Source organism: Myodes glareolus, chromosome 13 (assembly GCF_982192425.1).
Source record: "Myodes glareolus chromosome 13, mMyoGla1.1, whole genome shotgun sequence".
In the NCBI taxonomy this organism is placed as follows: Eukaryota; Metazoa; Chordata; class Mammalia; order Rodentia; family Cricetidae; genus Myodes; species Myodes glareolus.
In genome coordinates, this window is record NC_142038.1 from 52,137,915 (window position 1) to 52,164,583 (window position 26,669).

General features: G+C 37.3%; 2 protein-coding genes across 2 annotated transcripts in view; one reads left to right on the forward strand and one right to left on the reverse strand.

Annotated features, from left to right (window-relative positions):
• The window catches only part of Ctnna1 (catenin alpha 1), a 126,892-nt gene that overhangs the window by 39,079 nt on the left and 61,144 nt on the right, over positions 1-26,669 (reverse strand). The window lies entirely within an intron of this gene.
• On the forward strand, positions 1,898-5,678 carry Lrrtm2 (leucine rich repeat transmembrane neuronal 2). The gene is made up of 2 exons (XM_048442452.3): positions 1,898-2,637; positions 2,986-5,678. The coding sequence occupies exons 1-2, from the start codon at positions 2,634-2,636 to the stop codon at positions 4,530-4,532; spliced, it is 1,551 nt and encodes a 516-aa protein (XP_048298409.3). The 5' UTR covers positions 1,898-2,633; the 3' UTR covers positions 4,533-5,678.

Below are 26,669 nucleotides of genomic sequence, written 5' to 3' on the forward strand. Positions count from 1 at the left end.
GAACAGCAGAGACAATATAATTTGAAGTTTCAGTTCACTAGGTAAATCAGTAGGCAATGGTATAATCTAAATAGTTTCACTTTACTAATAAATTAACAGGGGGTCAAACAGACTAAAAATCAGAAAGGAACTAAATGCTCTAAGAGTTTAAGAGGAAGGAAACGCTTTCCCTTCAGTTTTTACATACAACTCATTCCTAATAATGGCTGATCTAATCCAACTAACTCACATTTTTCCTACAACTAAGGCAGTTAGTAAGAATTAAACAGCTTCTACATTAGAAAGGTTATTTTTCATCAGAATGTGGCTGACTTCAGAAAGATACTAACAACATCATAAGGGCTTCCTTTCAACTAATTATGATGCCTTGCAACTTTTAGGGCCAAGCTCATAGTGAACAGTGTTTCTAAAACCTAGATTCACAAACTCAGTAGGATCTGATTAAAATGTATCTACAAAAAAACCAACAGGTAATAACACTTCATAGTCCCATCTACACAAAGACCAAGATTAATAAGCACCAGAGTACAGGAAGGTATCACAGGGAGGATCAACATCACGGTAGTACACATAACTGTGACGCAAAGCTCATTCAGTGAGGACTGTAGTGCATCCCAGTCTGACAGTGTCTACACAACTGTTCCTTTACCAGTGTCAGATGTGCCATAAGAACTTTACTTATCCCTCAAAGGATTGCTGCTACCTTCTCTCTCATGCAGTCTAGGCATTCGCTGCATTCAACAAAGTCTTACACTTCTAAACCCACCTTGGGGTCACTTGTAGAAAAGGTTAAAATTATATATTTGCATTACTAGAGTTTCCACAAAACCTTTACACATGACCCCAAGTAAGAGACTAATAGGATTCCAGTTGTTACCAGAGTAGCCCTACTCCAGTAGGAAAATTCTCCTCTTTACATAAAGACTTCTTAGAATTCACCAGTGGAATGAAATCCTCAGAAGACCACAGGCCAGTCATGTGCTTATTTCACGGACATCATCAATACTTTTGAGATTTCTACTCTTGGGTTTGAAACAGGACTCACTAAGGGTAAGTAGTAATGGTAAGGGGAAAACTAAGTTCATATAGCCACATCAGCAAGATAAGTTATGTAAAAGGCAATCCTTTAGTCTGGCCTGCAACATATCCCCGATTCATGCTAGACACATCTCATGCATTTATATAACACTAACCATAAACATTCATGTCTGAAAAGTTATCTAACAGGAAAAGCTAGAGTTGTCAAGCAAAAACAACCAACAAAATCCTATTCCAATATAAACGCCCTTTCATATTCATAAGCGGAATTCAACAAGAGCTGCTATGAGATTCAAAATTTTGGTGTTACAACACCCCAATCTCAGTAGCAACTGTGGCTTTCAGTTAAGGAACAGGTGAGATGTTGAAGCAGAAATTCTGAAGACTGTGTCAGAATCCAGGCCCACTACAAAACTTGTTCAAAATTGCTAACATCTGGGTCACCTGTATAAAAAATGATGGTGTCAATCTGCTCCTCTCTTCTGGTAGGATATTCAAAGATCAACTCAGCACTGTTTTCCAATCAGTGTGGTAATAAAGTATTGTTATATAATAAGCAGAAAAGAATTATTCCCTTGAAATTCTGAATGGAGGAAAAAAGCCAAAATGACTTCTTTTGGAAGCTACCCTCTTTTTTCTGGCTTTATAATGTTAAATTCTTAATGACAATAAAACTAAGCCCATTTAGTTTAGCAACAGAGTCATACTTTGCTTTTTACCAAGCATGACAACAAGGCAATTGAACAGCTTTGCAAACTACCAGAGCAGAAGCGTACCTTGCATAGGCTGGCATTAAATCAGCACTTCATAAATCAATCGTGCCCATTTAGATGATCTCTATGCAGAATCGGCAGTCTAACACTAGCTCTCACACGCATTAGAAATCATCACTCTGCTAGTCCAACTCACTGTTCAGATGGGTCTTCTTGAATGCAGCATTTATTACAACCTCATTGTTGCTTCCTACACTGAAGGAATACCAAATTCTTAAGTCGGGAGTTCTTCTTTCTCAATTTATTGTAAACAGGGGGTCTTGTAACGACCCTGACACTGGTACAAAGCACAGTGCTTTTTAACAGTAAAGCTTCTGGAAAACCCAAACAAAAGACACGTCACCCGGTGACGTCAGCCTATATACAGTTCTGTGTGGTCGCAGCACATAAGCAAATCCATTCTTGTGCCGTTTCTCGGAAAAGCTTTTCAGTAAATGCACTCATGCTGCTCCAGAGGCTCTTCTCCGCGACAAGCCGCCCATCTGCCATCAACAAGTTAAGACCGAGAGAACTAACAGCTGCGGTAAGGAGAGCCTGAAGCTCCGGCGACCAGCAGTAATCAGAGGAGGAGGAAATTATTAACTGATAATCAAAGCTGATTTAGGGGATCAGAGCACCACAGAAAATGAAACCAATGCTATCTAGAGGAATATCCTAAGGAAAAACCAATTCACCCTGGCAGATTTGAATTTTACTTGGAAATCCTGGGACACAGAAAACAGGAAACCGGTCAAAGGCTCCTGCATGTTAGAGCCTTTTACAGACTCACTGCGTTGAGTCTGACAACCTCGACTGAATGCAGCCTCCAATGTGCTCAGAAGAATGGGTAAGTCCATGCATTTCTATGGCATTTCTTTTACAATCAAAGAGGATTCACGCTTTTATAAACTAAGCTGGTGAATTCCCATTTTATGATGCAAATCACTTGTTTTCGGATTTTAAAATTAATGTAAAGGCATAAAACACTAAGGAAAGGAACATGTTTTAATCTCCTTTATACATGGTTTAAGTTTTGTGTTCCAGTATACAAGGTTAATTTTTCTGCAGTAAATGAAAAATGTTCCATGCAGTGAAATCTTTCATTATGATGTTACATTGTTGTTGTTTTCAACAGCCCCTGTGTTCTGCTGAAACATATCCTATCTTCTTGTTTTCCTTAAATTATATTCTGCAGGCTTACATTTCAAGTGGCCATTAGGGGCCCCTATGCTGGCAGCAATATATGCAATGAGTGTGGTTTTAAAAATGCTGCCTGCCCTGGGTATGGCGTGTCCACCCAAATGCCGCTGTGAGAAGCTGCTATTCTACTGCGACTCTCAGGGCTTCCATTCAGTGCCAAACGCCACAGACAAGGGTTCTCTGGGCCTGTCCCTGAGGCACAATCACATCACAGCGCTTGAAAGAGATCAATTTGCCAGCTTCAGTCAACTCACCTGGCTCCACTTAGATCACAATCAAATTTCAACTGTAAAAGAAGATGCTTTCCAAGGACTATATAAACTTAAGGAGTTAATCTTAAGTTCCAACAAAATATTTTACTTGCCAAACACAACTTTTACCCAACTGATTAACCTGCAAAATTTGGACCTGTCTTTTAATCAGCTGTCATCTCTGCATCCTGAGCTCTTCTATGGCCTTCGGAAGCTGCAGACCTTGCATTTGCGTTCCAACTCCCTGCGGACTATCCCAGTACGCCTGTTCTGGGACTGTCGTAGTCTAGAGTTTCTGGATTTGAGCACAAACCGTTTGCGAAGTTTGGCTCGCAATGGATTTGCAGGATTAATCAAACTAAGAGAGCTTCACCTAGAGCACAACCAGCTGACAAAGATTAATTTTGCTCATTTCCTCCGGCTAAGCAGTCTGCACACACTCTTCTTACAATGGAACAAAATCAGCAACTTGACATGTGGGATGGAATGGACCTGGAGCACTTTAGAAAAGCTAGACCTAACTGGAAATGAAATCAAAGCCATCGACTTAACGGTGTTTGAAACCATGCCTAATCTTAAAATACTCCTCCTGGATAACAACAAGTTAAACAGTCTTGATTCCAAAATCTTAAACTCCCTGAGATCCCTCACAACCGTTGGCCTCTCTGGCAATCTGTGGGAATGCAGCCCCCGAGTGTGTGCTCTCGCCTCCTGGCTGGGCAGTTTCCAAGGTCGGTGGGAGCATTCCATCCTATGCCACAGCCCTGACCACACCCAGGGAGAGGATATTCTAGATGCGGTCCACGGGTTTCAGCTCTGCTGGAATTTATCAACCACTGTCACTGCCATGGCTACAACTTACAGAGATCCAACCACTGAATATACAAAAAGAATCAGCTCATCGAGTTACCATGTAGGAGACAAAGAAATTCCAACTACTGCAGGCATAGCAGTTACTACAGAGGAACACTTTTCCGAACCAGACAATGCCATCTTCACTCAGCGAGTAATTACAGGAACAATGGCTTTATTGTTTTCTTTCTTTTTTATTATTTTTATAGTGTTCATTTCCAGGAAGTGCTGCCCTCCCACTTTAAGAAGAATCAGACAGTGCTCAATGATTCAGAACCACAGGCAGCTCCGATCCCAAACACGACTCCATATGTCAAACATGTCAGACCAAGGACCGTATAATGAGTATGAGCCCACCCATGAAGGACCTTTCATCATCATTAATGGTTATGGACAGTGCAAGTGTCAGCAGCTGCCATACAAAGAATGTGAAGTATAATATCTACTCATCATCAAAAATCACATCAGATAAGTAACCTATTTTACATAGTAGGGGCTAAATACATATCTAATTTTTACCAATGGTGACATTAAGCCTAATTTTCCAAATCAAGTGGAGACTTGAGTTTTTGAAGTGTTGAAGTATTTTTAATTTTTTTAATGAAAACATTTTAAGTGTTAAATGAAGCAATGCTCATATTAATTTGCACTCTTGTTGGAAAATCTAAATGCTTAATTCAATATAAAACATTTCATGTATGTAATTATATACTATTGTATGTAAACATTTACACTAAGGTCTCCTCCATATGTTATTTTTTTTCTACTGAAAACAGTTCCGAAAGAAGCTACTAAACAAAAATAGATAGGGATGAAAACCTGTTTGATTATTATCCTCCATCCCATGGACCACAACTGGCTTCCTGCTTAAAAGGAGACAGCTAAAGTTCTCTTGTAAGATAAAGTGGTATTTACTCAACCTATAATTTACTGCCAGTATGAGAAGAAGTAGACTTACATGTGTGCTTAAGACTGGTAAATATTAAACATTATTCTTTCAGAGTTTGGCCTGGTTTAATAGATATTATCTAAGTTACATCATGAAACCAGCACCTTTTACATAACTCTAATAAAACCGGGTGACTCTTTAATTTTCAACAATAAATCCAAGCAATTATTTTAAAAGGTCTCATTATAATAAATCAATACTAAATAATTACACTGACTTCTTATACAACTCTAGTTTAACTTATAATGGACATGCTGATTTTTGTGGCATTTAGACTATTATTTTAAACTAGTATTAAATTATCATTTTACTAATTAACTTACTAAATGCTAAACTTATGTGAAAACCTGCATTTTGGAAAGAGAAAAACTGAGTCAACTTAACAATCCTGATATACTCCATCCGGTTTGAAAAGACAGCCCCTCTCATGATTAAAGATGCCTTGACAAACTGTTTAAGCTTCTTCCTTCTGTCTTTTTCTGATCTTTAAACTTCAAAGACCCAAATTAAAAATAATTAGGTACTAAAGATGCCTAACGCTGATTCTTGTTACATTATAAAGAAACAATGAAGAATTAATTTCAAAATATGATGTTAAAGTTTGACCTTTAATAAAGATACACATTTATATTGTCAGCTCCTTTTGAGACAAAACTAACCTATTTCCGAGGCAAGTCCTAAGGCAGAACTCTTGATACAGGCCCTGCAGCCACACAACAGTAAGGAAAGTCAGACAGCAAAGAAAGATTCTGAAAGCCCGACTCTCAGGTTAGTGGAAGCTATGAAGCAGCAAATGTTATCATGTACAGTTTGCACCAAATAAGCGACGCTCAGGGACCTGTATGATACTGAAGGAGGCTCTTGGTGTAAGTACGGATGCTCTCATCATAATAACAAATGACAATGATGCCACATTTTTTTCATGAAGGAAAGAAACACAAGTGTTCAATTATGACTTCTTTAAAGCAAGAGATGGCATACTGAGGATTTAGACTCAAGATACCAATTCATGTAGAATTTTTCTACAAAGAAGGTTCCACATATAGGAGAAAACTGAAATTAAAGCATCAATTTGATTTCAGGAAAAAAACACAAGCATTCGTATGTGGAAAAAAATGTATAAATGCTTAAAGAAAGGCACTAACATAAAAAAGGAAGGCATCCTTTCCTTAACATGGATGTTTATCACTATATTCTTCGCTCAAAGCTTATTTCCTCCCCAAGATTGAACTGAAATGTTACTACAGACCTAGATTCAATCACAATTTTCCTCTTTTAGCACAGAAAAAAAAAAAACCACCCACATTTCAAATCTCTTAGCAAAAAGCAAACAATATTCAGGTTATAGTGAAAATATGTGTTCTTTATGTACTTAAGGTGGGTAGATTAGTTTGGCAAAGCCTCAGAGCAGTTCAATTCAGTTGATCTTGAGTGGCAAGCAAGCATTTCATCTCCTGATAACCCAGACGCTGGGCTTGTCTGAGCCAAGACAGATGCTGGTTTTCCGGAACAGAGCACAGCACACTGTTTCCCCACTGAGATGGGGAAGAATTTACCAACTGTATGATGGCGACCACTGCCATTTATCAGGTGATAGACAGCTTGTCCACAGCAGCAGCTTTGAGCATATAAGACTCCACTGGCCCTAAAGGATGAATGGTTTGTCATCATTTCAAATGATAACCAAAATCAATTCAAATTGTGAGTTAAAAAGTAAGCAATATAACTAGGAATTCCAACTGACTCTAAAGGACATAGTTAATGAAGTATATGTAGCAGAGCAAACCATTTAGCACCTGAGAGCAGTGCCAAAGCCACCAAGGCATACTATGGTGGGGGAGGGGAGGCACACACTGTTCGTTTGTTTTTCCTTCCATGGTTTTGGTAAAGGCAATGCCAACCAGGTATTTTCCTTTCTTACTTAAAGCACAAATTGTCATTTCTAATTGCCTCCAGAAAGCAGGGTTCCATTTACCTAACATGTATTTGTACTGCAGTATCTGTGCTACCAACTGGCCAGAGAAGAACTGCCTCACAGCAAAACCATTCATAGTTTCTAAGTCATAAATGTGAGGGCTTTTGGGTGGGGTTTGATTCTCTTAACCATTAACAACACACCTTTCCCTCTCCTCAATTTTAACAGTTAGTGTAAAATGATCATTGAGAATTAGAAAAATGAAATATCTACCTAGGAACTAAGAACAAGTTTGCAACTATGGTGACTCATTTCTGTAGCCTACAGGAAATTCTAGTTTACCTTTCTGAAAAGAAAGTGAGCTGGTAAATCTGAAAATCCATTCAAAACTCATAATACTTACTGCCAGCATCAAAAAACAGACACTAATTTTTAAGCCAAATAATTGTATTATCACATATAATTTCTTAATGAGTCTAAGTTAATTTCTGTACCAATTCAATGAATGGAATTGACTGAACTTCCTAATTCTACTCACTAATTATTAAAGTCCATCTGCTTATTATAATGCTAGTCACTAAAAGCTAGACCCCATCTTTCCAATAAAAGCAAGCGCTATGTAGCACTGGTCTGAATTCTAAAATATGAAATAGTCTTATTATTTTCTTGAGCCACACTTCCCACACATAGCTGTGTAGGGGAGTGGGGCTATAAATTCTCTCTCTCTCTCTCTCTCTCTCTCTCTCTCTCTCTCTCTCTCTCTCTCTCTCATAGGTACTTTCAAAGAATATTTTAACAACAAACTTACATGATAATTTTCCTAATGCAGCAATCCAGGGACATCAAGCAATCAAGTCTGTTTGGAACAAAATTTTCATAGCTTCTCAGTTAAAGTGCTTGAACCAGAAAAGATTTTTTTTTCAAAGACAACATGGGCCACCTATAGATAATAAGTATTTCTTTAGCTAACCTGGAGCAAACTCACAGCGCTTGAAAAAAACCAGAAAATGACCACAGATGCTTTCTTATTCTACTATTGTAGACATCTGAAAACGTCTCCAACTCCTTCAACTAACCTTTTCTTCCCTTGAGTTTTTAAAATCAGTATGCTACATGGAACCTATGAACACTGAGACTGGAAACTCAAAGTACAGTCCAAACATATCTGTTCAATTACTTTTAAGAGCCATGGGGGGGTGGGGCATTGGGGGATAGGAAGAAAATACTATTATACAAGGAATCGGGTTGGGAAAACCGTAATACAGTGTACAGGAAAGTTTTGTTATTAAAATTGTGTATACTGTAAAAAAACAAATGTCTCTTTTGTTTCTGATTTCCCCCTGAAATCTGCAAGTGCTGGCAGGAAAACTTGAATAGGTATTTAAGACAGAAGTAAGATGAACAACTGTTCTGTACCAAGCTGTTTCTCAGTGTCGATGTGTCTGCAGAAAAAGGGTAGCTAATCATTACCTGTCTTTTTTCACAGAGGCAAAATCTGGTTAAGCAATGGGGAGGTGAGGGAGGCGGAATATGACAACATACAACAAACCATGCTAAAAAGCTGCCACTCAATAACCAGTTGTCACAGACTTAACAAATGGATACAAAGTAGGGCTCATAAGCCCTGGGGTTGGTCGCTTGTCTCAATTCTCCTGGTACAACAGACTACCGCAGTCTGAAACAATTGAAAAAGGCACCCTGGTACCTGGACTTAAACTGAAACTTGGCCTCTAGTTCAATGGAGAAAAAAATGCCAGGATCATCTTGCATACCACGCCTGCCTGCAGTCCATAGATGCTATCGATGCTAGGAATATAAGCTTCACTGTATGGCCTCCTCTACCCTAGATGAAAAGATCAAGAGGTATGAATGAGAAAAGCAAAGATTTTATTTTTTAAAAGTGATTTTATTTGGCTTAAATACCCTCAGGCAGAATGCTATGCCTCTGCAGTGTTTGGACAGAAACTGTCTAGGTTTCTAGGTACCAACTGCCATGGATGATTCACCTTGTTTGAACCTCATGCTTATCCAGCCCCAAGGCTGACAGAGTTGCCCAATTTAGGGCTAGAGAGATGGTGTTTACAGTGCATCTGCAAAGACCTGAGTTTGGGTCCTAGCACCACATAACAAACCAAGCATGTTACAAGTATGTAATATACTTGCAACCCCAGCACTAGAAGTGGGAAGAGATAGGATCACTGGGGCTTTCAGGTTGTCAGCCTAGCAAAAACCCATTAGCTATAGATTCAGAAATAAACTGCCTCAAAGAAGTCAAAGGACAACACATAGCCTCATCTGGCCTCCATGTATGTGCACACAAACAGAAACTTGGCCTCCACCTCAATGGAGAGATCTCAGCATCACCTTGTATACCACTACTAAAATGTGTACCCCTCCACATACACAAAGAGAAGCCAACTCCTTCCCAATACTCAGTGATTCTTGGGACCAGTGGCTATCAGAGTTCTCATGGTAGAAACCCTGTAACTACTTCAGAATAGAGAGAAAGAAAGCATAGCATACACTTTTATATCAAGAATAATTGCATTGACACTAGCTAGCATCAGTAATGGCCATTTTACACTTTATACAATGTAGTGGCATTTCATTTGTATTTTAATAAATAAAGCTAACCTGAAGGTCAGAAAAGCAAGGCAGCCAGCTACTGGCTCTTACCTCTAACTCAGTCAGAAACGGTGATCCTGACTTCAGGAATCTCAGAATGAGACTGAGATTGAGAGCTGTCTCCTCCCATTTTATAGCCCTCTCTAGTTCTTGGATTAAGGGTATGCACCACTACCACCTGGTCTATAGAAACTAGTGGCTGCTGGGATTAAAGGTGTGTGTCATTGCTGCCTGGTCTGTAAGGCTGGCCAGTGGGGCTGTTTTACTTTTCTGATCCTCAGGCAAGCTTTATTTATTAAAATACAAATGAAATGCCACTACAAAAGAAGGAGCAAATTTCTATACTTTATGGAGCAAAAAGGCAGAGCTTATTAATATAATTCTCTTACATTTTAATTTTAAAATCCCCATGTAGTTACTCCTGACCTCTCTAAGAAATGTCTTAGGATGGCATGGATGACCACAGACTTTTAGGTTCCCACTGAAATACAAAGAAGATATTTCTCTCAATGTTAATTTAAAGTGATTCCCACACTCCTTTTATAAAAATGTTTCACATATAACGAGAAGTCTTAACCTGTAGAACCTCTCTCTGTGCCCTCCACCCAGTCTGGCAACAAAGCCTAACCTAAGGCCTCAAAGGACTCCCTGCTTATTAGTCAGGACTATGGAGCACCTGTGAACATTACCTGACAACAGCTGATGACGCATCTCTTCCACGGGAACCATACTTTAAAACTGCAGTTCCAGAAACAATTCTCAATGTCTTTTTTCAAATGTCAAGAGACTTTACCAATAAGCACAGGAAAGGTGTACAAAGAGTTGTAGTTAAGGACAAACTACACTGCACAATCATTCACAAGTGTGCTTGGCTCAGCTCTACCATTAGACTCTGGTATTCATGGTTAGAGAAGAGTTACCAAAGCTGTAAATTGCTTTTTCTAAAAAATGATCAGATAAGAATCAATAGCTATTTATATTAGCTAATCTGTTTTGTTATTTTAGGGGTCAAAATATTCGTGAAAACAAAATATTTCCCATCAGGATACAGTTCAGTGATATAGCACTTGCCTAGCATGTGTGAGGGCTGCCTCTCCCTCCCCACAGGCTTAGCTGTCAAATAAATGAAGACCAACTGGTTGGTGCCCAGAACTTTAAAAAACAATGTGGTTATAATTAAATAGAGCCCAATTCTATAGAATCAAAAAGGTAAACTACATTCATATGTGCAGAATAGCTAAATTGGATGCAAAATGATAAAAAAGCCAAAATTCTAAACCTCAAAGGTCCAGAATGAGATTAACAGACTTCAAGAATCTTTAGAAATTAATACAATATTATGCATAGCTGCAAAGATTAAACTGAATCCTAGAGTGTTTTAATAATTCATAATTAAGGATTAGACAGCACTAATAGAACAACAAAGTAAGTTTTTAAACTTGATCTTCCTGGTGACTAAGGCAAAACCAAAAACAACAGCTCTCATCTGGTAAAGAAGAGGCTTTAGCCATGTGTAGTGGTAAACTTAGCATTCTGTATGCTGAAGTAAAAGATTTACAAATTAAGAGCCCAGCCTGGGTAACAGAGCACGATCTTATCTCAAAGAGCTAGTTCCAGGACACGCTCCAAAGCTACAGAGAAACCCTGTCTCGAAAAACAAACAAACAAACAAAAAAACCAAAAACAAAAAAAAAACAACAAAAAACAACCCCCCAAAAGAACCCAAAACAAAAACATTGTTTTATTTAGAGGAGAGAGTTACATGCAAAATTCTGAATAAATGGAGTCAGATGTGGAAACAGTAAGAAAAAAATGTCAGATGAAACCACTAAGAAGTTTTAGAAAATCAGCAGACCTGTTTGTCATGTCAGTTCTTGATAAGCAGCCTACTGGCTCATACTACATGCTTTGTCTACATGTATAAGTAATTTATTTCTTCCTTGCCACATCTTAAACTATGTAGTTCCCACACATACACAGGACACCCACTAAATAGATAAATAAATTCACACTTCTTCTATCTCTTTGACTATGAGTCTGTAAGATAACTAATTTCCCAAGAAAGAACAGGTTTAAATAGATAAAGCAATCACCGAGTTGACCAGCAGAGGGCATCATCTCCTAAAGCTGGAGTGGCAAGATGGCGGTAAGCCACCATGTAGGTGCTGGGAACTGATACAAGGTCCTCTACAAGAGCAGCAAGTGCTCTTAACCCCAAAGCCATTTTTCCAACCCTTATTGTTTTCTCTTTATTAAACTTTTTTTTAAAATTTGTATGTGTGAGCCTGCAAGTATGTCCATGTACCACATGCATAGAGTGCCCAAAGAGGGCAGAAGAGGGTACTGGACCCCCCTGGAGGTAGAGTTACAGACAGCTGTGAATCACCACATGAACACTGAAAATCAAACTCAGGCCCTCTAGAACAGCTGGTGATCTTAACTGTTGAGCCATCTTTCCTGTCCCTATTTGTTAGTTTTTGCTTCTTTTTTATGTGTTTGTTTGTTTTGGCCTTTAGAGACAGGGTTTCTCTGTGTAGGCCCAGCTGTCCTGGAATTTGCTTTATAGACCAGGCTGGCCTCAAACTCAGAGCTCCATCTATCCCTGTACTGGAGTGCTGAGATTAGAGACATGTGCTGCCCCCCACAGCTACTTTTTTGTAACTCAGGGTGGCCTTCAGTCTGATCTATCTACTAAGTGCTGGGCTACAGGGATGAACCACCACATCCAGCCCTACATCATCTCTCAATGTTGATTATTCATTTCCAACCTAAAACTGCTTCCTGAAAAGACACAGTCTCTTAAGACAGTTTTGTATTTCCAGCTTTTCCAACTCTCATAAGGATATCCTCACATGGAAAGGCAGAACAAGTATCTTCTTTGTAAAACATGTGCTGGGGACAGAGGAAAAGGTCTAGCTTTAGTCCTTTCTTCCTAGTAAACCTAATAGGTTTCCATATATTTACCATGTATTTTTATAATATTTCCAAAATAAAGTTTCAAATTTTTAGAGCATAGCTTCTAACTCTCCCCAATGTGATATAAATACTAAATATTAATGCCGCAGTACAGTGTAAAGGTAACTTACTGATTTTGTTCCTTCTCTATTTCTATGAAAGAACCTTGTTACAAGGTTTAAGGCATTATTTTCATCTATAAGACATTAATGGCTACACTTTTATAAAACTCAGTGGAGAGGCTGGAGAGATGGCTCAGCAGTTAAGAGCATTACTAGCTTTTCCAAAGGTCCTGAGTTCAATTCCCAGCAACCACATGGTGGCCCACAACCATTTATAATGATGTCTGGTGCCCTCTTCTGGCCTTCAGGCATACACAGAAAGAATATTGTATACATAATAAATAAATATTTTTAAAAATAAAAAAAACTCAGTGGAACTACTAGTTTTGTTAAAAAAAATTATGGGGGCTGCAGAGATGGCTCAGTAGTTAAAAACAATGACTGCTCTTCCAGAGGAAAAACAAATGAATGAAATTTATGCCCTGGCAATGCTGAGGCATGGGCAGCCCATCTATGACAGTGGTTCTGTTGAATGTGTCCGTATTGGGTTTCATGGTCTAAGTTGATGAGGATGACTGACCAGGTCGCTTCCTCAAGAGAGCCCCAGATCTCATTATAGATGGCTGTGAGACACCATGTATTTGCTCAGAAGTGAATTCAGGAACTTTGGGAGAGCAGGCAGTGTTCTTAACTGTTGAGCCATCTCTCCAGCCCCACTCTTCCAGATGACTGGAATTCCCAGTACCAACACTGCAGCTCACAACCATCTGTAACTCCAAGAGAATCCAATGCCCTCTTCTGATCTCCACAAACACTACACACACGGTACAGACATAGATGCGGGCAAAACACCCATGCACATGTAATAAAATTATGTGATGTGGTTGCCAGTATAAATTTTAATAAAAGCCTCAAGTCTTTATCTACCTCCCAACTAAATAACACAAATTCAGACTGGAAAATTACATCTTACATATTATACTTCACAACAGCCGCAAGTTTCAGGATTTAAAAGTACTTTATTCCTTACTGAAATTTAACTCTGTTGTCTCTAGTTATCTCCATTATCAAATGCTTCCTTTTTCTTTACAAAGTATATATTCAGAAGTCATTATAATTGTAGTGGTTCTTTGACAAGCCAAATAAGAAGTTTCTTTCCACATTTTTATTAAAATCAGGACTAGCTCTCAAATCTAATGTCTCTACTTAGGCAAAATAAAAATTATCTGATGGCTATACATTAAAAATCTACTCTAATTTAAATTTAATCAATCCAAATGAGGACCACCTAACAGAAATCAATTCTTGTTGTTTTCCCCAGCTTTCAGAACTAGGTAAGAGATGCTTTGTGCCCTGTCATGTAGTAGCAGATTATTAAGGACTTGCCTCACCTGTACAACATTGAAGTATATAAAGCCCCAATACCTCCAGGTAATGAAAAGCAACTTAGTATGAGCAACAGTGGTCCTCAACCTTCCAATGCTATGACCCTTTAATACAGCTCCTCATGCTGTGGTGACCCCAACCATAAAATTATTTTCATTGCTATTTCATAACTATAATTTTGCTACTGTTATGAATCATAAGGTAATATCTGTGTTTTCCAGTGCTCTTAGGTGACTCCTGTGAGTGGCATTTGACCTACAAAGGGGTCACAACCCACAGGTTGAGAATCACTGCTCTAAGGTCTAACTAAACCCTCTTCCTCCCAATCAAAATAACTCAACAAAGAGCAATTTAGAAAAGGGGGACAGGACCTTCTAGTTTAGTTCAGTATGATGAGATTTTCTTTTACTTACTATTCAAGGGATTCTAATGGTTAATTTCAGCTCCCTATATCCACAATGGTATATGTAGGTAGGACACACAGGAGCTGGATACCCTGCCCTGACTAGTTTGTGCATCTAGGTTAAAAGACTAGTCATGAGACCGGACTTTGTGTGGACCAGTTCTGCTCTTTACATTCTGAACCCCAATATCAGGTTCTTTTGCATGTGTCTGCTTTGTTTTTCTCTGAAATGGACAGTACTTGTAAATGATCATAAGTTAGTCTCAAAGCTATGATATCAATAAAAATACAGTACCAATACTAAGGGAAAATCACTGAAAAGAGTATGTCACATAGAGTATTTCTTACTCTTATGCAGAATGACATTATTATATAAGTAATTTATTTTCCTTTTTAGTGAACAGTACTACAAAGAATAAGGAAAACTATGCATTGTAAAACAAACAAACAAACAAACAAAAAAAGCCAAAGAGAAAGAACTGAAAAAATGGAGACTTAATAGCACTTTTTCCTATCAGAAAGATCTAATGGTTCAAATCAATTATCCTCTTATCACTCTTTGTCCTGTTTTCAGATGACCACATAAGTTCTGTTTCTTAGTCAACTGCAATCTGAAGAGTTTAGCAAACTGTTCTTTCTTCTTCCTCCCTACAACAGTTTCTCTTTGGTGATGCCCAGCAGCCCATTTATTCAGCATTTCATTCTGTCTTTTCCTTACTTGAGAAGTCTCCACTTGAACTGGATGGGGGGAGCATATACAAAATGTATAAATCTAAGGGAGTGGAGAGGAGATGCAAATTGATCAAGACGAAAACTATGTCAAAGAGAAACCCACTACTTATCTCACTTTCTGTCAGAGTTTTATTTTTACTAGTTTATTTTAAACTAGCACTGGGTGTTTATACTTGAATAGAGAAAGAGCTAATCACTTCAATATACACCTATCATGTATATGTGTGAGGTCAAATTCAATATTTCCAACCAACACTTGCATAACCACAAATAATGCACAGATAAATTCTGCCAATATAAACAGAAAAAAAGTGAAGGAGTCAAACTATTTACAGGTCAGGCTAATGGGATGCCCTAGGATTCATGTGCACACAGAAAACTACTAAAAGAAGAAACTATTTACATGTATAAAATACTGCAAATAGGGTACCAATAAGAGAAAGAAAGTTTTTTTTTTTTAACATAGAAGGAAAAGACTCTAAGAACATCATTAAAACTGTAACTAGTTTGCATCTTCTAGCCATCCAGGTCAAAGAATTTTGATTCTAAACAATTAAAATGGTCTATGTGAAAAGAACTTTCTAAAAAAAAAAAAACCTCTAACTCAAAGTAAGGCAATTAATTACTACCTTGTATTCAACCATGACATTTTTCAAAGGAATCTATATTTGGAATATGTCGATTTATACGAAATTCACTTAAATGTGACAATTCATTCCTAGAAACACCGAGCTTAAAAATCCTTCTTCTTTTATAAAAGACATATAAAAGCAACAGACTCACACAAGCTTTTAATCAACTTCCATGATTACATAATATTAAAATCTCTACAATAAATCTAAAACAGGCATGCACGCACACGCACATACACCTTTTCATGTGGCTCTGCTTCTTGTGATTTAACCATGAAGGACTCAAATGTTGCATTCAAGTCATCTCAGATGAGAATATTTCATTTCAAACAGAAACTCACTCCATTACCATAAAATAAAATGTAAACAAAAATGCATAAAAATAACAAAAGTTTGATGTGATTGTTTAAAATCTACCAACAAAAAGAGTGAGAAAATATAAAATAAATGGCAGATACTGTAGTAATAGCTGTAAAATTCAATGGCTTCTAATAAAGAAAAAGATCCACGCATTATTAGAAAAACGGGAGCTAACTACAATAAGTACTTGACAGAGAGAAAAACTACACGGCACACAGGCAAAATTAAAACAATACTATTAGTAGGTAGAGCATGAGGCTAGTATCTTACACTGATGGTACAACAGCCACTAGGTTTAGCCCTTTGTAGAAAATAACCCTCTCTTCCCCTCCTTCCACAACTCAATTATCTCCCTAAAAACAAAACTGAGAATTTTTCATGTAAAAATAAAAGCACCAAATACAAGGGTACCTTTCAGGGTTAATCACTGCTACAGCCCACACAATCCTTTTAAAACAATTTAAAAAGCAAATGTTCATCAGAAAAAGTAGTAGTTAAATAATTTACAGTACTCACACTGTGGGTTAAAATAATATATTCTTAATAAATCAGCAATAAAAATAAGACTTTAATACTCAGCAATAAGAATAAGACTAAAGTCTTCTCAAGGAGGCTGGAGAGCAGGCTCAGAGATTAAGAACACTCGTCACTGTTGCAGAGGACCCACATTTCGTTCCTAGCACCACATGGTGGTTTACAACTACTCATAACTGATGGCAACCAGGGCACCTAATTGCCTCTTCTGACTTCCATGGGTACCAGCAACACACATAGTATATACATGAAAGAGAAAACACTCATAAAGTAAAATAAGCAAATCTTTAAAACAAATGAACAAAAATCACCTTTTTTATCAAGTGTTTTTATTTTTTTTTTAAAAAAGTATTTATTTATTATGTATACAATGTTCTGCCTGCACACCAGAAGAGGGCACCAGATCTCATTACAGATGGTTGTGAGCCACCACGTGGTTCCTGGGACTTGAACTCAAGTCCTCTGGAAGAACACCCAGTGCTCTTAACCTCTGAGCCACCTCTCCAGCCCCCATCAAGTGCTTTTAAATAATAACATGCATAATTGTAAGCAATAATATCATCTTAATTAAGAAAATGTTTATGCCAAAAGGAGGGAATGATTATAGTTTGGTAATTTGGAAGAACTAAGAACATATCATAGAAGCAGAGGAAAGTATAGAGTTATTCATATCAGATTGCTAACAACAGTGACTTAGGAGGAAAAAAATGTGGGAGAGATGTAGGTAACGAGAAGAAGATGAAAGGATCAAACATGCATACAACAACATCTATGTAAAAGCTTTGTGTATAAAATTATTAAAAAGAATATTTGTTTGTATATAACTTTTTGTTTTTACTATAAAGCTGTATTTACTAAGGTGGAGTTTAATTTCTGATTTAAAAAGAAATACAGGCTACATAAAGAAGAACCTTTAGTTGAACTCATGGACTATAGTACTCAGAGACTTCACTGGATCTTGGAACTAGGTTGGGACACAGAAAAGAAAAGTATGTTAACAGGAAAAATAAGATGTAAACTGGAAAAGCTAAAATTACTGTTGTGGAACACTGCTCAAGAAAGAAGTAAACTACATCTCTCAGCTGAGGCTGGAAGAAGAAAAGTCAAAATGCTACTCTGTAGTCTCACGAGCAAAGCTGACCTCATGGGGTACACTGGGACACCTTTACAAGTACTGAAATAGTCCATATCCTTCACTCAAGTACTTAATGCTTTAGTAGTAGGCCTAATAGAAGCCTCCCGAATCTTATTCCAGAACTATGACAATATTAATCAGAATTCCCTAGGCTAACTGGATAGACATACACTGATTCTCTCTCCAGTTTAGAGATTGAAACTATTTCCTTTCTTCTCTATGGTGCAATCATAGCCCACAGGCAAGTAGAATCAACTGCCAGGGGTATCAGAAATGATCAAAGATTCCAGAAGACTTGTGATCAGAAATCAGGCATAGCATTATCCAGCAGAATAGAAGAACAAGGTCCTTAAATAGAGTTTGAAGAAGGCAGACTAAGATGTAGCTCAGTAAGTAGTCAAGAATTTGGACTAGCATGTATAAATCCCTAGATTTGCTACCCAACAACACGAAAAGAAAAAGAAAGAAGGGAGGGTTAATGTAGGTTCTCCTATCTCCTAGTTACCAATGCCATGTTCAAAACAAAACACATTTTGTGAAATTATCCTAAATCTCAACTTCCTGAATATATCACTGGTGAGATTTACACTGCATGTTTTTATACTGATACCAACTGGCACATGGCAGAAAGTACCTTCTGTTGATACACACTTCTTTCTCTTTAGAGCACAGCATCCAATTTCTACCATTATTTTTTCAGTATCCCTTAAACCAAATATAAAAATTCTTTTTCCATAGTTAGAACTGTAATTCCAATATGAGAATGCAGACATTATTATCATTAACAAAGCAGGAATGAGACAGGAATGGGGTCTTGTTTGTGTTATAATGATGATGTAATAATAGCAATTAAAAATTAAGAAAAAATAAATTACGTGTTTTTGTACAAGAACCAGGGTTAGAAGTTAAAGGCTATAGAAGATGAGCAAAGAAACTGGAAAAGACAATAGTAAAAAGATAAAACTTCCAAAATTGTTATAGTGAATAAAGACTTTCAACTTAGAGGAGAAAGGCTAATAAATTAATAAAATGTACATAGACCTGGCAACTCAAGAAAAGCATCTAAAGAATATACTAAATGTCTAACAGCTATAAAGGTAACACTTAGGTTATTATTAATTACTGATTAAGAAGAAATATATTATATAGAACAATCTATAACAGACTACTATCCTAAGACAGTAGATGTGAAACAAGAAAAAATGGTTTTATTCCACACATGTGACCTTTATAGCTCATTGTGCTAAGACACTGTAAACTGATGCCACAACAGACAGAATAGGAAGTGACACATGGGGACTAAACAGAGAAAACTGGAAGTCAAGCATGGGGACCAAGACAAGCAAAGAGATGGAGATTAGCTTCCTTGGGGGAACCAGAAAAAGAAAACCGGTTTTAGATAACAGGGGGAAGTAGAGTAAAATTCAGTGGCCTAAAGACAAAGAGAACACTAAAATATTTCTTCAAATTGTAATACCTGTTTGACAATCAATGACTCATTATAAGGCCAAAAGATATAAAAGATCCTTGAACTGGGTGTGGTGCTGCATGTGTACAAATTCCTGCACTCCAAAGGACATGGGAGGAGAGCTACAGGCTCAAGCAAGCTTGACCACATAATGAAATCATGTCCTAATAAACATAGAACAGAAAAACCTAAAATCAGTCCAAGGAGGTAATATATTTCTTTTAAAAGTAGTTTTATATTACTTGTGTGTATGTACATGTAGTTTACTGTAGCTACATAAAATAATTTTGGAAGATACAAGAAACTAAATAGAAAACCTATTAAGTGACTATAAAAGAAATGAGAAAGAAAGGACTCTTTTTATATATTCTTTCATACTCGACTTTTTGGAACTTATAAATACAATACCAACTTTAAAGGTTTTTAATGTTTTATCAGGACCAATAAGATGGTGCAGTGAGTAACAGTGCTTGCCACCAAGCCAAACCACGTAAGTTTGGTTCTTAGAATTCACATAGTAGAAAGTTAGATTTCACATAGTAGAAAGAGAAAACTGACTCCTGTAACACAATAAATAAATGTAAGCTAAATTTTTTAATTAAAAATGTTTTAACAAATATAAAGAAATGGCATGTGTGTTGTGTGTTCCTTTAATCTCAGAAGCAAAGGCAGGCCCACTTCTCTAAGTTCCAGCCCAGCCAAGGATGAATGCACAGATACCATCTGACATCAAGAGTTCACATTCCAAAAGCAGAGGTGAGGACACTGCCAGCTAACAAGCACCACTTCAGAGTCAGTCCACCTTAACTATAAGACTTTCTCTTAATGAGAATCTTCCTCTGGTCTTTTAAAAACCCTAAGAGAGAAATATCCAATATAACATAAAAGGGAGAAAGACGTTCCAGACATCATATTGCCTTTTCTACTGTCTATTTTAGTAACATAGGCAATGTTTAAACTCATAACTGGCTAATTATTCAATCATCTATCAAGTCCCTGAAACAGTGAACTATAAAAAAATCATAAAAGGTTGTTCATAATAGCATTCCTACTAGCATTAGATTTTTCTTAAATAAACAAAGACAAATATAAATACAACCTATAAAAATGAATAAGAAAAGGAACATATATATTCAAATAGCAAGTCTATTTCAAATCCAATCATCAAAATCAAAAAGGAGTAGGAATAAATAATGAAGAGATTTTTATACAAAGAAGCCTATTCAAAACTGAATTCAGAGAATGAACATTGATGTTCAGTCTCGCTTCCTTATGCCAGATAACTCAGAATGAACTATGCCGTATGCCAGACTCCAGCAAAATATACATTTTAATAGTAAAAAGAATATAATAATATGAATCTAGGAATGGGGCCACCAACTTCACTCAAGATAACGGGGCACAATAAAATAAGTTCTGCAACAGTCAGTGGGGATCTACTTGCTAAAAATTAATTGATATAGTTTTCCGCCATTATTACCAGGGTCCACATAATGACCACAACTGAAAGCAGAGGAGACGTGACTCAAGAGAATAAGCTTTTACCAACAGAATATTAAGTGCAATTACTTTACAAAACCCTTTAGAAATCTTGCTTAAAAACAAAAAGAGGACTGTTTGAACAGTTCAGTTATAAAGCAAACAATCAGTTTCTGTAATTGTAGCAAGATTATAAAGGAGTGACCATGTCCTTGGCGTAGCTCTCCAGCCTCACAATATGCTAGGTACATGAGCACTGTCATCATGCCCAGTGCGCAGAGGCAGAAGACACTCAGGCAAGTTTAGGTAACTTTTCATACTGATGTAACTATCAAGTATCAGAACAAAGTCTCTCCACAGACAATTCCTACAATAATATAACACACATGTATTAGTAAACATGTCATTCAAACATTTCTGAAAACAAAACTTCAAAATAAGAATGTGTTTATCCCACAAACAAAACCAACCAATCTCACCAAGTGTAGTAGTTTGAATATAATTGGCCCCCATAAACTCATAGAGAGTGGCACTATTAGGTGTGGCCTTGTTGAAGTAGGTGTGGCCTTGTTGGAGGAAGTGTGTTGCTATGGAGGCAGGTTTTGAGGTCCCTAAGTTCAAGTGCCTAGTTCATTTCACTTACTGCTGCCTGTGGGTCAAGAAGTAGGACTCTCAGATACTTCTATAGCTCACTGGGACTTATTTGGGGGCAACAAAGATACATAGTATTTCTCGTAGGGTGTCAACTGAGATGAACCTCCTCAAAATAAGTTTCCTAAGAACTTGCCCACGCAAATCTCTACCAAAACAGATTTTACTTCCCACCACAGCACCAGAAATATCATCAAGCTTTTTCTAAGAGAGAGAAATAATATTCCAATAAAACAATAATGAAGAGGCATTACATTTGACTTTTTCAATCAATGCCTTGAGTAACAAATTATGGCAGCACCATATAAGTACTGTGAAAATGAAATAAGACCCAATATTTTATATTTTAAGTAAAAACATTAAGTAAAAAAATCATCTTGAGTGGAGTGGTGGTGATGCACACCTTTAATCCCAGCACTGGGGAGGCAGAGATAGGAGGACCTCTGTGAATTTGAGGCCAGTCTAGTCTACAAAGTCTATTCCACGAGAGTCTGCAAAGTTACAGACAAACCCTGTCTCGAAAAACAAAAACAAAAAAAAAAACTTTAAAAAAATGAAATATGACAGCTTTTAAAAAACATCAATTTCAATCTAGTTGCAGAAAAGGCTCTGGAATAATGGGAGCTCACCAAGGCCAGCTGGACTGGGACTGAGGGAGCATGTGATCAAACTGGACTCTCTGAACGTGGCTGACAAGGAGGGCTGACTGAAATGCCAAGGACAATGGCACTGGGTTTTGATTCTACTGCATGGACTGACTTTGTGGGAGCCTAGTCTGTTTGGATGCTCACCTTCCTAGATCAGGATGGAGGGGGGAGGACCTTGGACTTCCCACAGAGCAGGGACCCCTGACTGCTCTTTGGACTGGAGAGGGAGGGGGAAGGGGAGTGAGAGGAGGGAGAGGGAAATGGGAGGTGGGAATTTTTAATAAAAATAAAAAAAAACATCAAAACAATTGGGGAAAAAATCACCTATCATATGAATTTGTTAAATTTTGGTATGGTTGTAAACATCCACGGATCAATATATTAGAGCATGGAGCAGGTTAATATTGATGGAGAAATCCTAGCAATATTTAGTTATGGTTAACATGACCTGCGTCTAGCAGCTATTTTTATATATAAATTTATATGTATAATATAAATTTGCATAATCTATAACTTTTATTATATACAGAGAATATAAAACTTGGTTTCTACTTATAAAATTCTTGCTAGTTTCTACAGTAGAAACGAACGAACTCATGTGACAAAGGCTCAGGATTACTAAATATTGCAAAGGAAGCTGCCAACACTAACCAATACTTCATCAAAGGGTCTAGCAAGCTTGGCAGGAAGGCACCTTAGGTCTGCTGGACAGCACCAAACCTAACTGGAGTGTCAGACTATGGACTCCCTCAAGTATATCATAAAGAAAGGCCTAATGAGGTCTGCATAGCTAGCTGAAAATGCAGGCTGTTGACCAACAAAAAGTACCACTGATGGGACAAAAGAGAGTCAACCCACAACTTCTACTATACAATTTTATAAATCCTTCAGGCTCCAGTAAGCGCCAGTATTTCAACCCAAATCTCTAGGCTTGCTAACTCTCTCTGCCCACCTCAAATCCAGGTATGTACTTAACATAATAAAGTTAAGCCCTTTTAACAGTTCTTAGAATTTTATAATCAAATTCTAGGTGAATATTTGTACAATTTTCTATTAAGAACCTAAGATTTAAAAATATGGTAACTGGATCTAATTGATGACTCAATAGCATCAAAAGCAGGTGGTACACAAGCCTAGAAACTTGAATTCAATCCCTGGAACCTACAAAAAGAGAACCAAAGCTACTGAGTTGACCTCTAACCTCTATGTGCATGCAGACATATGTACTGCATATGCCCATACATAAAATCATAATTTTAAATAAAATACTCTAAAGCAAACAGTTTGCATTTCATAAATCCACCACTGCTTAATAGGAGACAAAATATATGAAATGAAAACTAGTCAGATTGACTTCTGATTTCTCCATTCATGAACTATTTCTTTATATTTATTTACTTTTTAGTATTATGTATCTGTGTAGGGCATGTTCATGCCGCAATGTCAGAGTAGAGGTCAGAAGACAACTCGTAGGAGTCTCTACTCTCCTTCCACCATATGAGTTCTGGAGAAAAAAAATCAGGCTTAGCATAGTAGGCACCTTTACCTGCTGAGCCATCTTCAACTATTTTTGCCCTGAAAGAAACAATTTTTGATGCAGCAACTTTTAAAAGTACTCAACATTTGTGTAATTTAAGTAAAATAGCGACCAAAACCTATAGGCTATAATTGTATTCAAGACAAAGGTAGACCAACTTCACATACAATACAGGTTTAAACACTACCCATGTAATTTTGTCTATAACGGATGTAGGTAATGTTCAGAATAGTAAAAAAAAAAAAAAAAAAAACATTCTCTACATCATACAGGATAAACAAATTGCCTGAATTTCTATAGAAAATGATTTATTATTATTATTATTTGTCATTATTATTCGTGTGTGCACACATGTGTGAATGTGTGCATGGAATGGAGATGTTGGTACCTGTATGTATGCATGCAGAAGCAAGAGAAGGGTGTCAGGTATTTTCCTCCATCACTCTCCACCTTTTTTTCCCCCTCATTGAATCTAAAGTTCACCATTTCAACTAAACTGGCTGGCCAGCAAGTTCCCAATCTCCATGTTGCAATGTTGGGATTGCAGGCACAACGTAGTCATATTTAACTTTTACATAGATGCTAAATAGGTCCTCCTGCTTGCACAGTCAACTGTTCTTAACCACAAAGCCCTATGACCACCTTACCTTTATTCTGTTGTATGTGCCTCTCTTGGGTTTAGGAAAAGTAGAGCTAGGCTCCAAGTCTAACTGTACTGATCTCAATGGGGCCTTAAGGAATGTTAGACATTCTCTTCCTTCGCCCACATTAAATACACACACACCCTAAAACTGTTGATTCACCAGATCCTTAGCTGCCAAAAAAAGTAGACTAGCTTAGTGTCTGACATTTCCTTTTGGCAGTCATTAGTCCTTAATGTGTCACTGTCTATAGAGGATAAATGATATTGTTTCCTTCATTTCTACTTCTGCAGTTCATTTTCTTGGACCTCAGAAAATGATTAAAGATTAAATCTACCATAGAAGAAAGCTGGCAATCAAAGATTTTGTAATATAATAACAATGATGATCAAAACACCCCCCACAACCCTTTTTTCACTAGACTGAGTCAGTCTTGGCTTCTTACACAATACCTTCTATTGAGAGGCAAATTAAAGAAATGGAGAAAAAAAAAATAACCCCATAGAGATTTTCTAAAGTTTCTTGATGTTGTTGGTGAGCTACTCAATGGCATGAGAAAAGGGACTGCTAGCCAGTTTTGCTTTGTAAAATAGTTTTAGTTCCCAATAATCTAAATTGCTGCTAATACTTGCTAACTAATCAACCCACGATTATTCGATTCTATCTCCTATCATTCTCTTACTCTCTTCCCAATCCCAACCCTGTCTGTGTATCTTTCCAAATATCAACATGTTCCAGTGCTTTAGAATGGCAATGTGCTTCTGTTGTACTAATACAATTTGTTTTAAGCCAGAGTTCTTCATTCTTATCTTTGTACCCCAAAATGAGCATCAAAAGGGGGAAATGAGATCAAATATGAGTAGAGTTGTAGATGGAATACTATCAAATCAGGCTCCCTCTAACTAAGAGTGGTAGCTTTTCAAAACTAATTGTCAAAGCAAAGACTCTAAAATAATGTTAAAAAGAAAAGCAAGGGGTCTGGGATATAGTTCAGTGGCAATGAGTGGAGATTTTCAGTGCAATCTCCAACACCTCCATAATATCCTCCACCCCCAAATGCTTAAAGCACCTAAAATTGTAAGTACTTCTCAATAAAAAACTAGCACATAAGGCACAAGCTAGCCCAAATAAACAACTTCTATCCCATCACTATCATTTTACATTTTATTTAAAATCTAGTAAACAATAAGGAAAATGAAGACCACTAAATTATTACGGCCAAATAAATACACTGCCTCCTGCCACACACAATAGATCTTTAAAAATAAGGCTAAGGCTGGATGTGGCGGTGTGACCATGGCAGCACATACCCTGTGACCTGAGCACTTGGGAAGTGGAGAAGATGAGGCGTTCAGAGTCAGCCTTGGCTACCAGGGAAGAGAGGAGGGGGAGTGAAGAGGATGACTCGCTATCTTTCTCATTCATGTTGCTTCTCACCAAAGCCTCTCAGAACCTCACTGTGCTCTAGTATTTTCCTCCTTTAGTTTCCACTGCTAACTGAAACATCACCCTATTATTTACATAGAAATCCCAGAAGAATTTAGCTGAAACTAGCAAGTCCACTAAGTGAAGGGTAGGGAGCTAAGTGGGATAAAAATAAAAACTGCTGGTGGCTGTAGGAAGAAATGATGGTAAGGACAGTATCCTTAAACATCTAATACAATGATACTCAGCCACAATAACGATAATGGGATTTCCCAAACATATCTTAGTCAGGTTTCTGTGATAAAATATTATGACCAAAAGCAACTTAGGGAGGAAAGGCTTTATTTCAGTTTACATGTCCAATTTTTCACTAGTAAGAAGGCATTTTTTTCCCTTCCCAACTCCCATTCCCGGTATAGACTGGTTTAGCGTGGTACTTTCTACATAGACCCAGACTGGCCTCAAACTCAAGAGATCCACCTGCCTCTGCTTCTCAAATTCTGAGATTAAATGTGACTCAAAGCAGGGAAAAGTAACTCCAACCAATAATTCAGAGTAACTTTAAAGAGTAATTAGCAAGGACAACATGGCATGTGATGGTACACTGCATTCTACTTCACAGACTAACATAAACTGCAATAATCACAAAACCAGAAACTAGAATATGTGCAACTATAAAAACACAGCAGGAGGTTGATTGTTCCAACACATCTGAAAATACAATTTGCAAGACAATTTACAGGTCAAACATTACTTTAGCATAAAGCAAACTTAAAACATCTTCCTTGTAAAAGTTTTCAAGTCACCCCACTATGAAAAGGCCTTACAGCCACTTTTTGAGAGTGACCAAAGAAACAGTCATTCTTTGGTTCAATATGGCAAGTGTTCCACTTTTAAATAAGCTATCTAGTGATTAGCAAGTACTACTAATTAGTAACCATAGAGTAACCACAAACATCCTCCACCGCACAAAAAAATGAGGACATGCACTCAAGAAAATATTATACTATGCAAACTTATGTTCTTCTAATTTGGTGTTA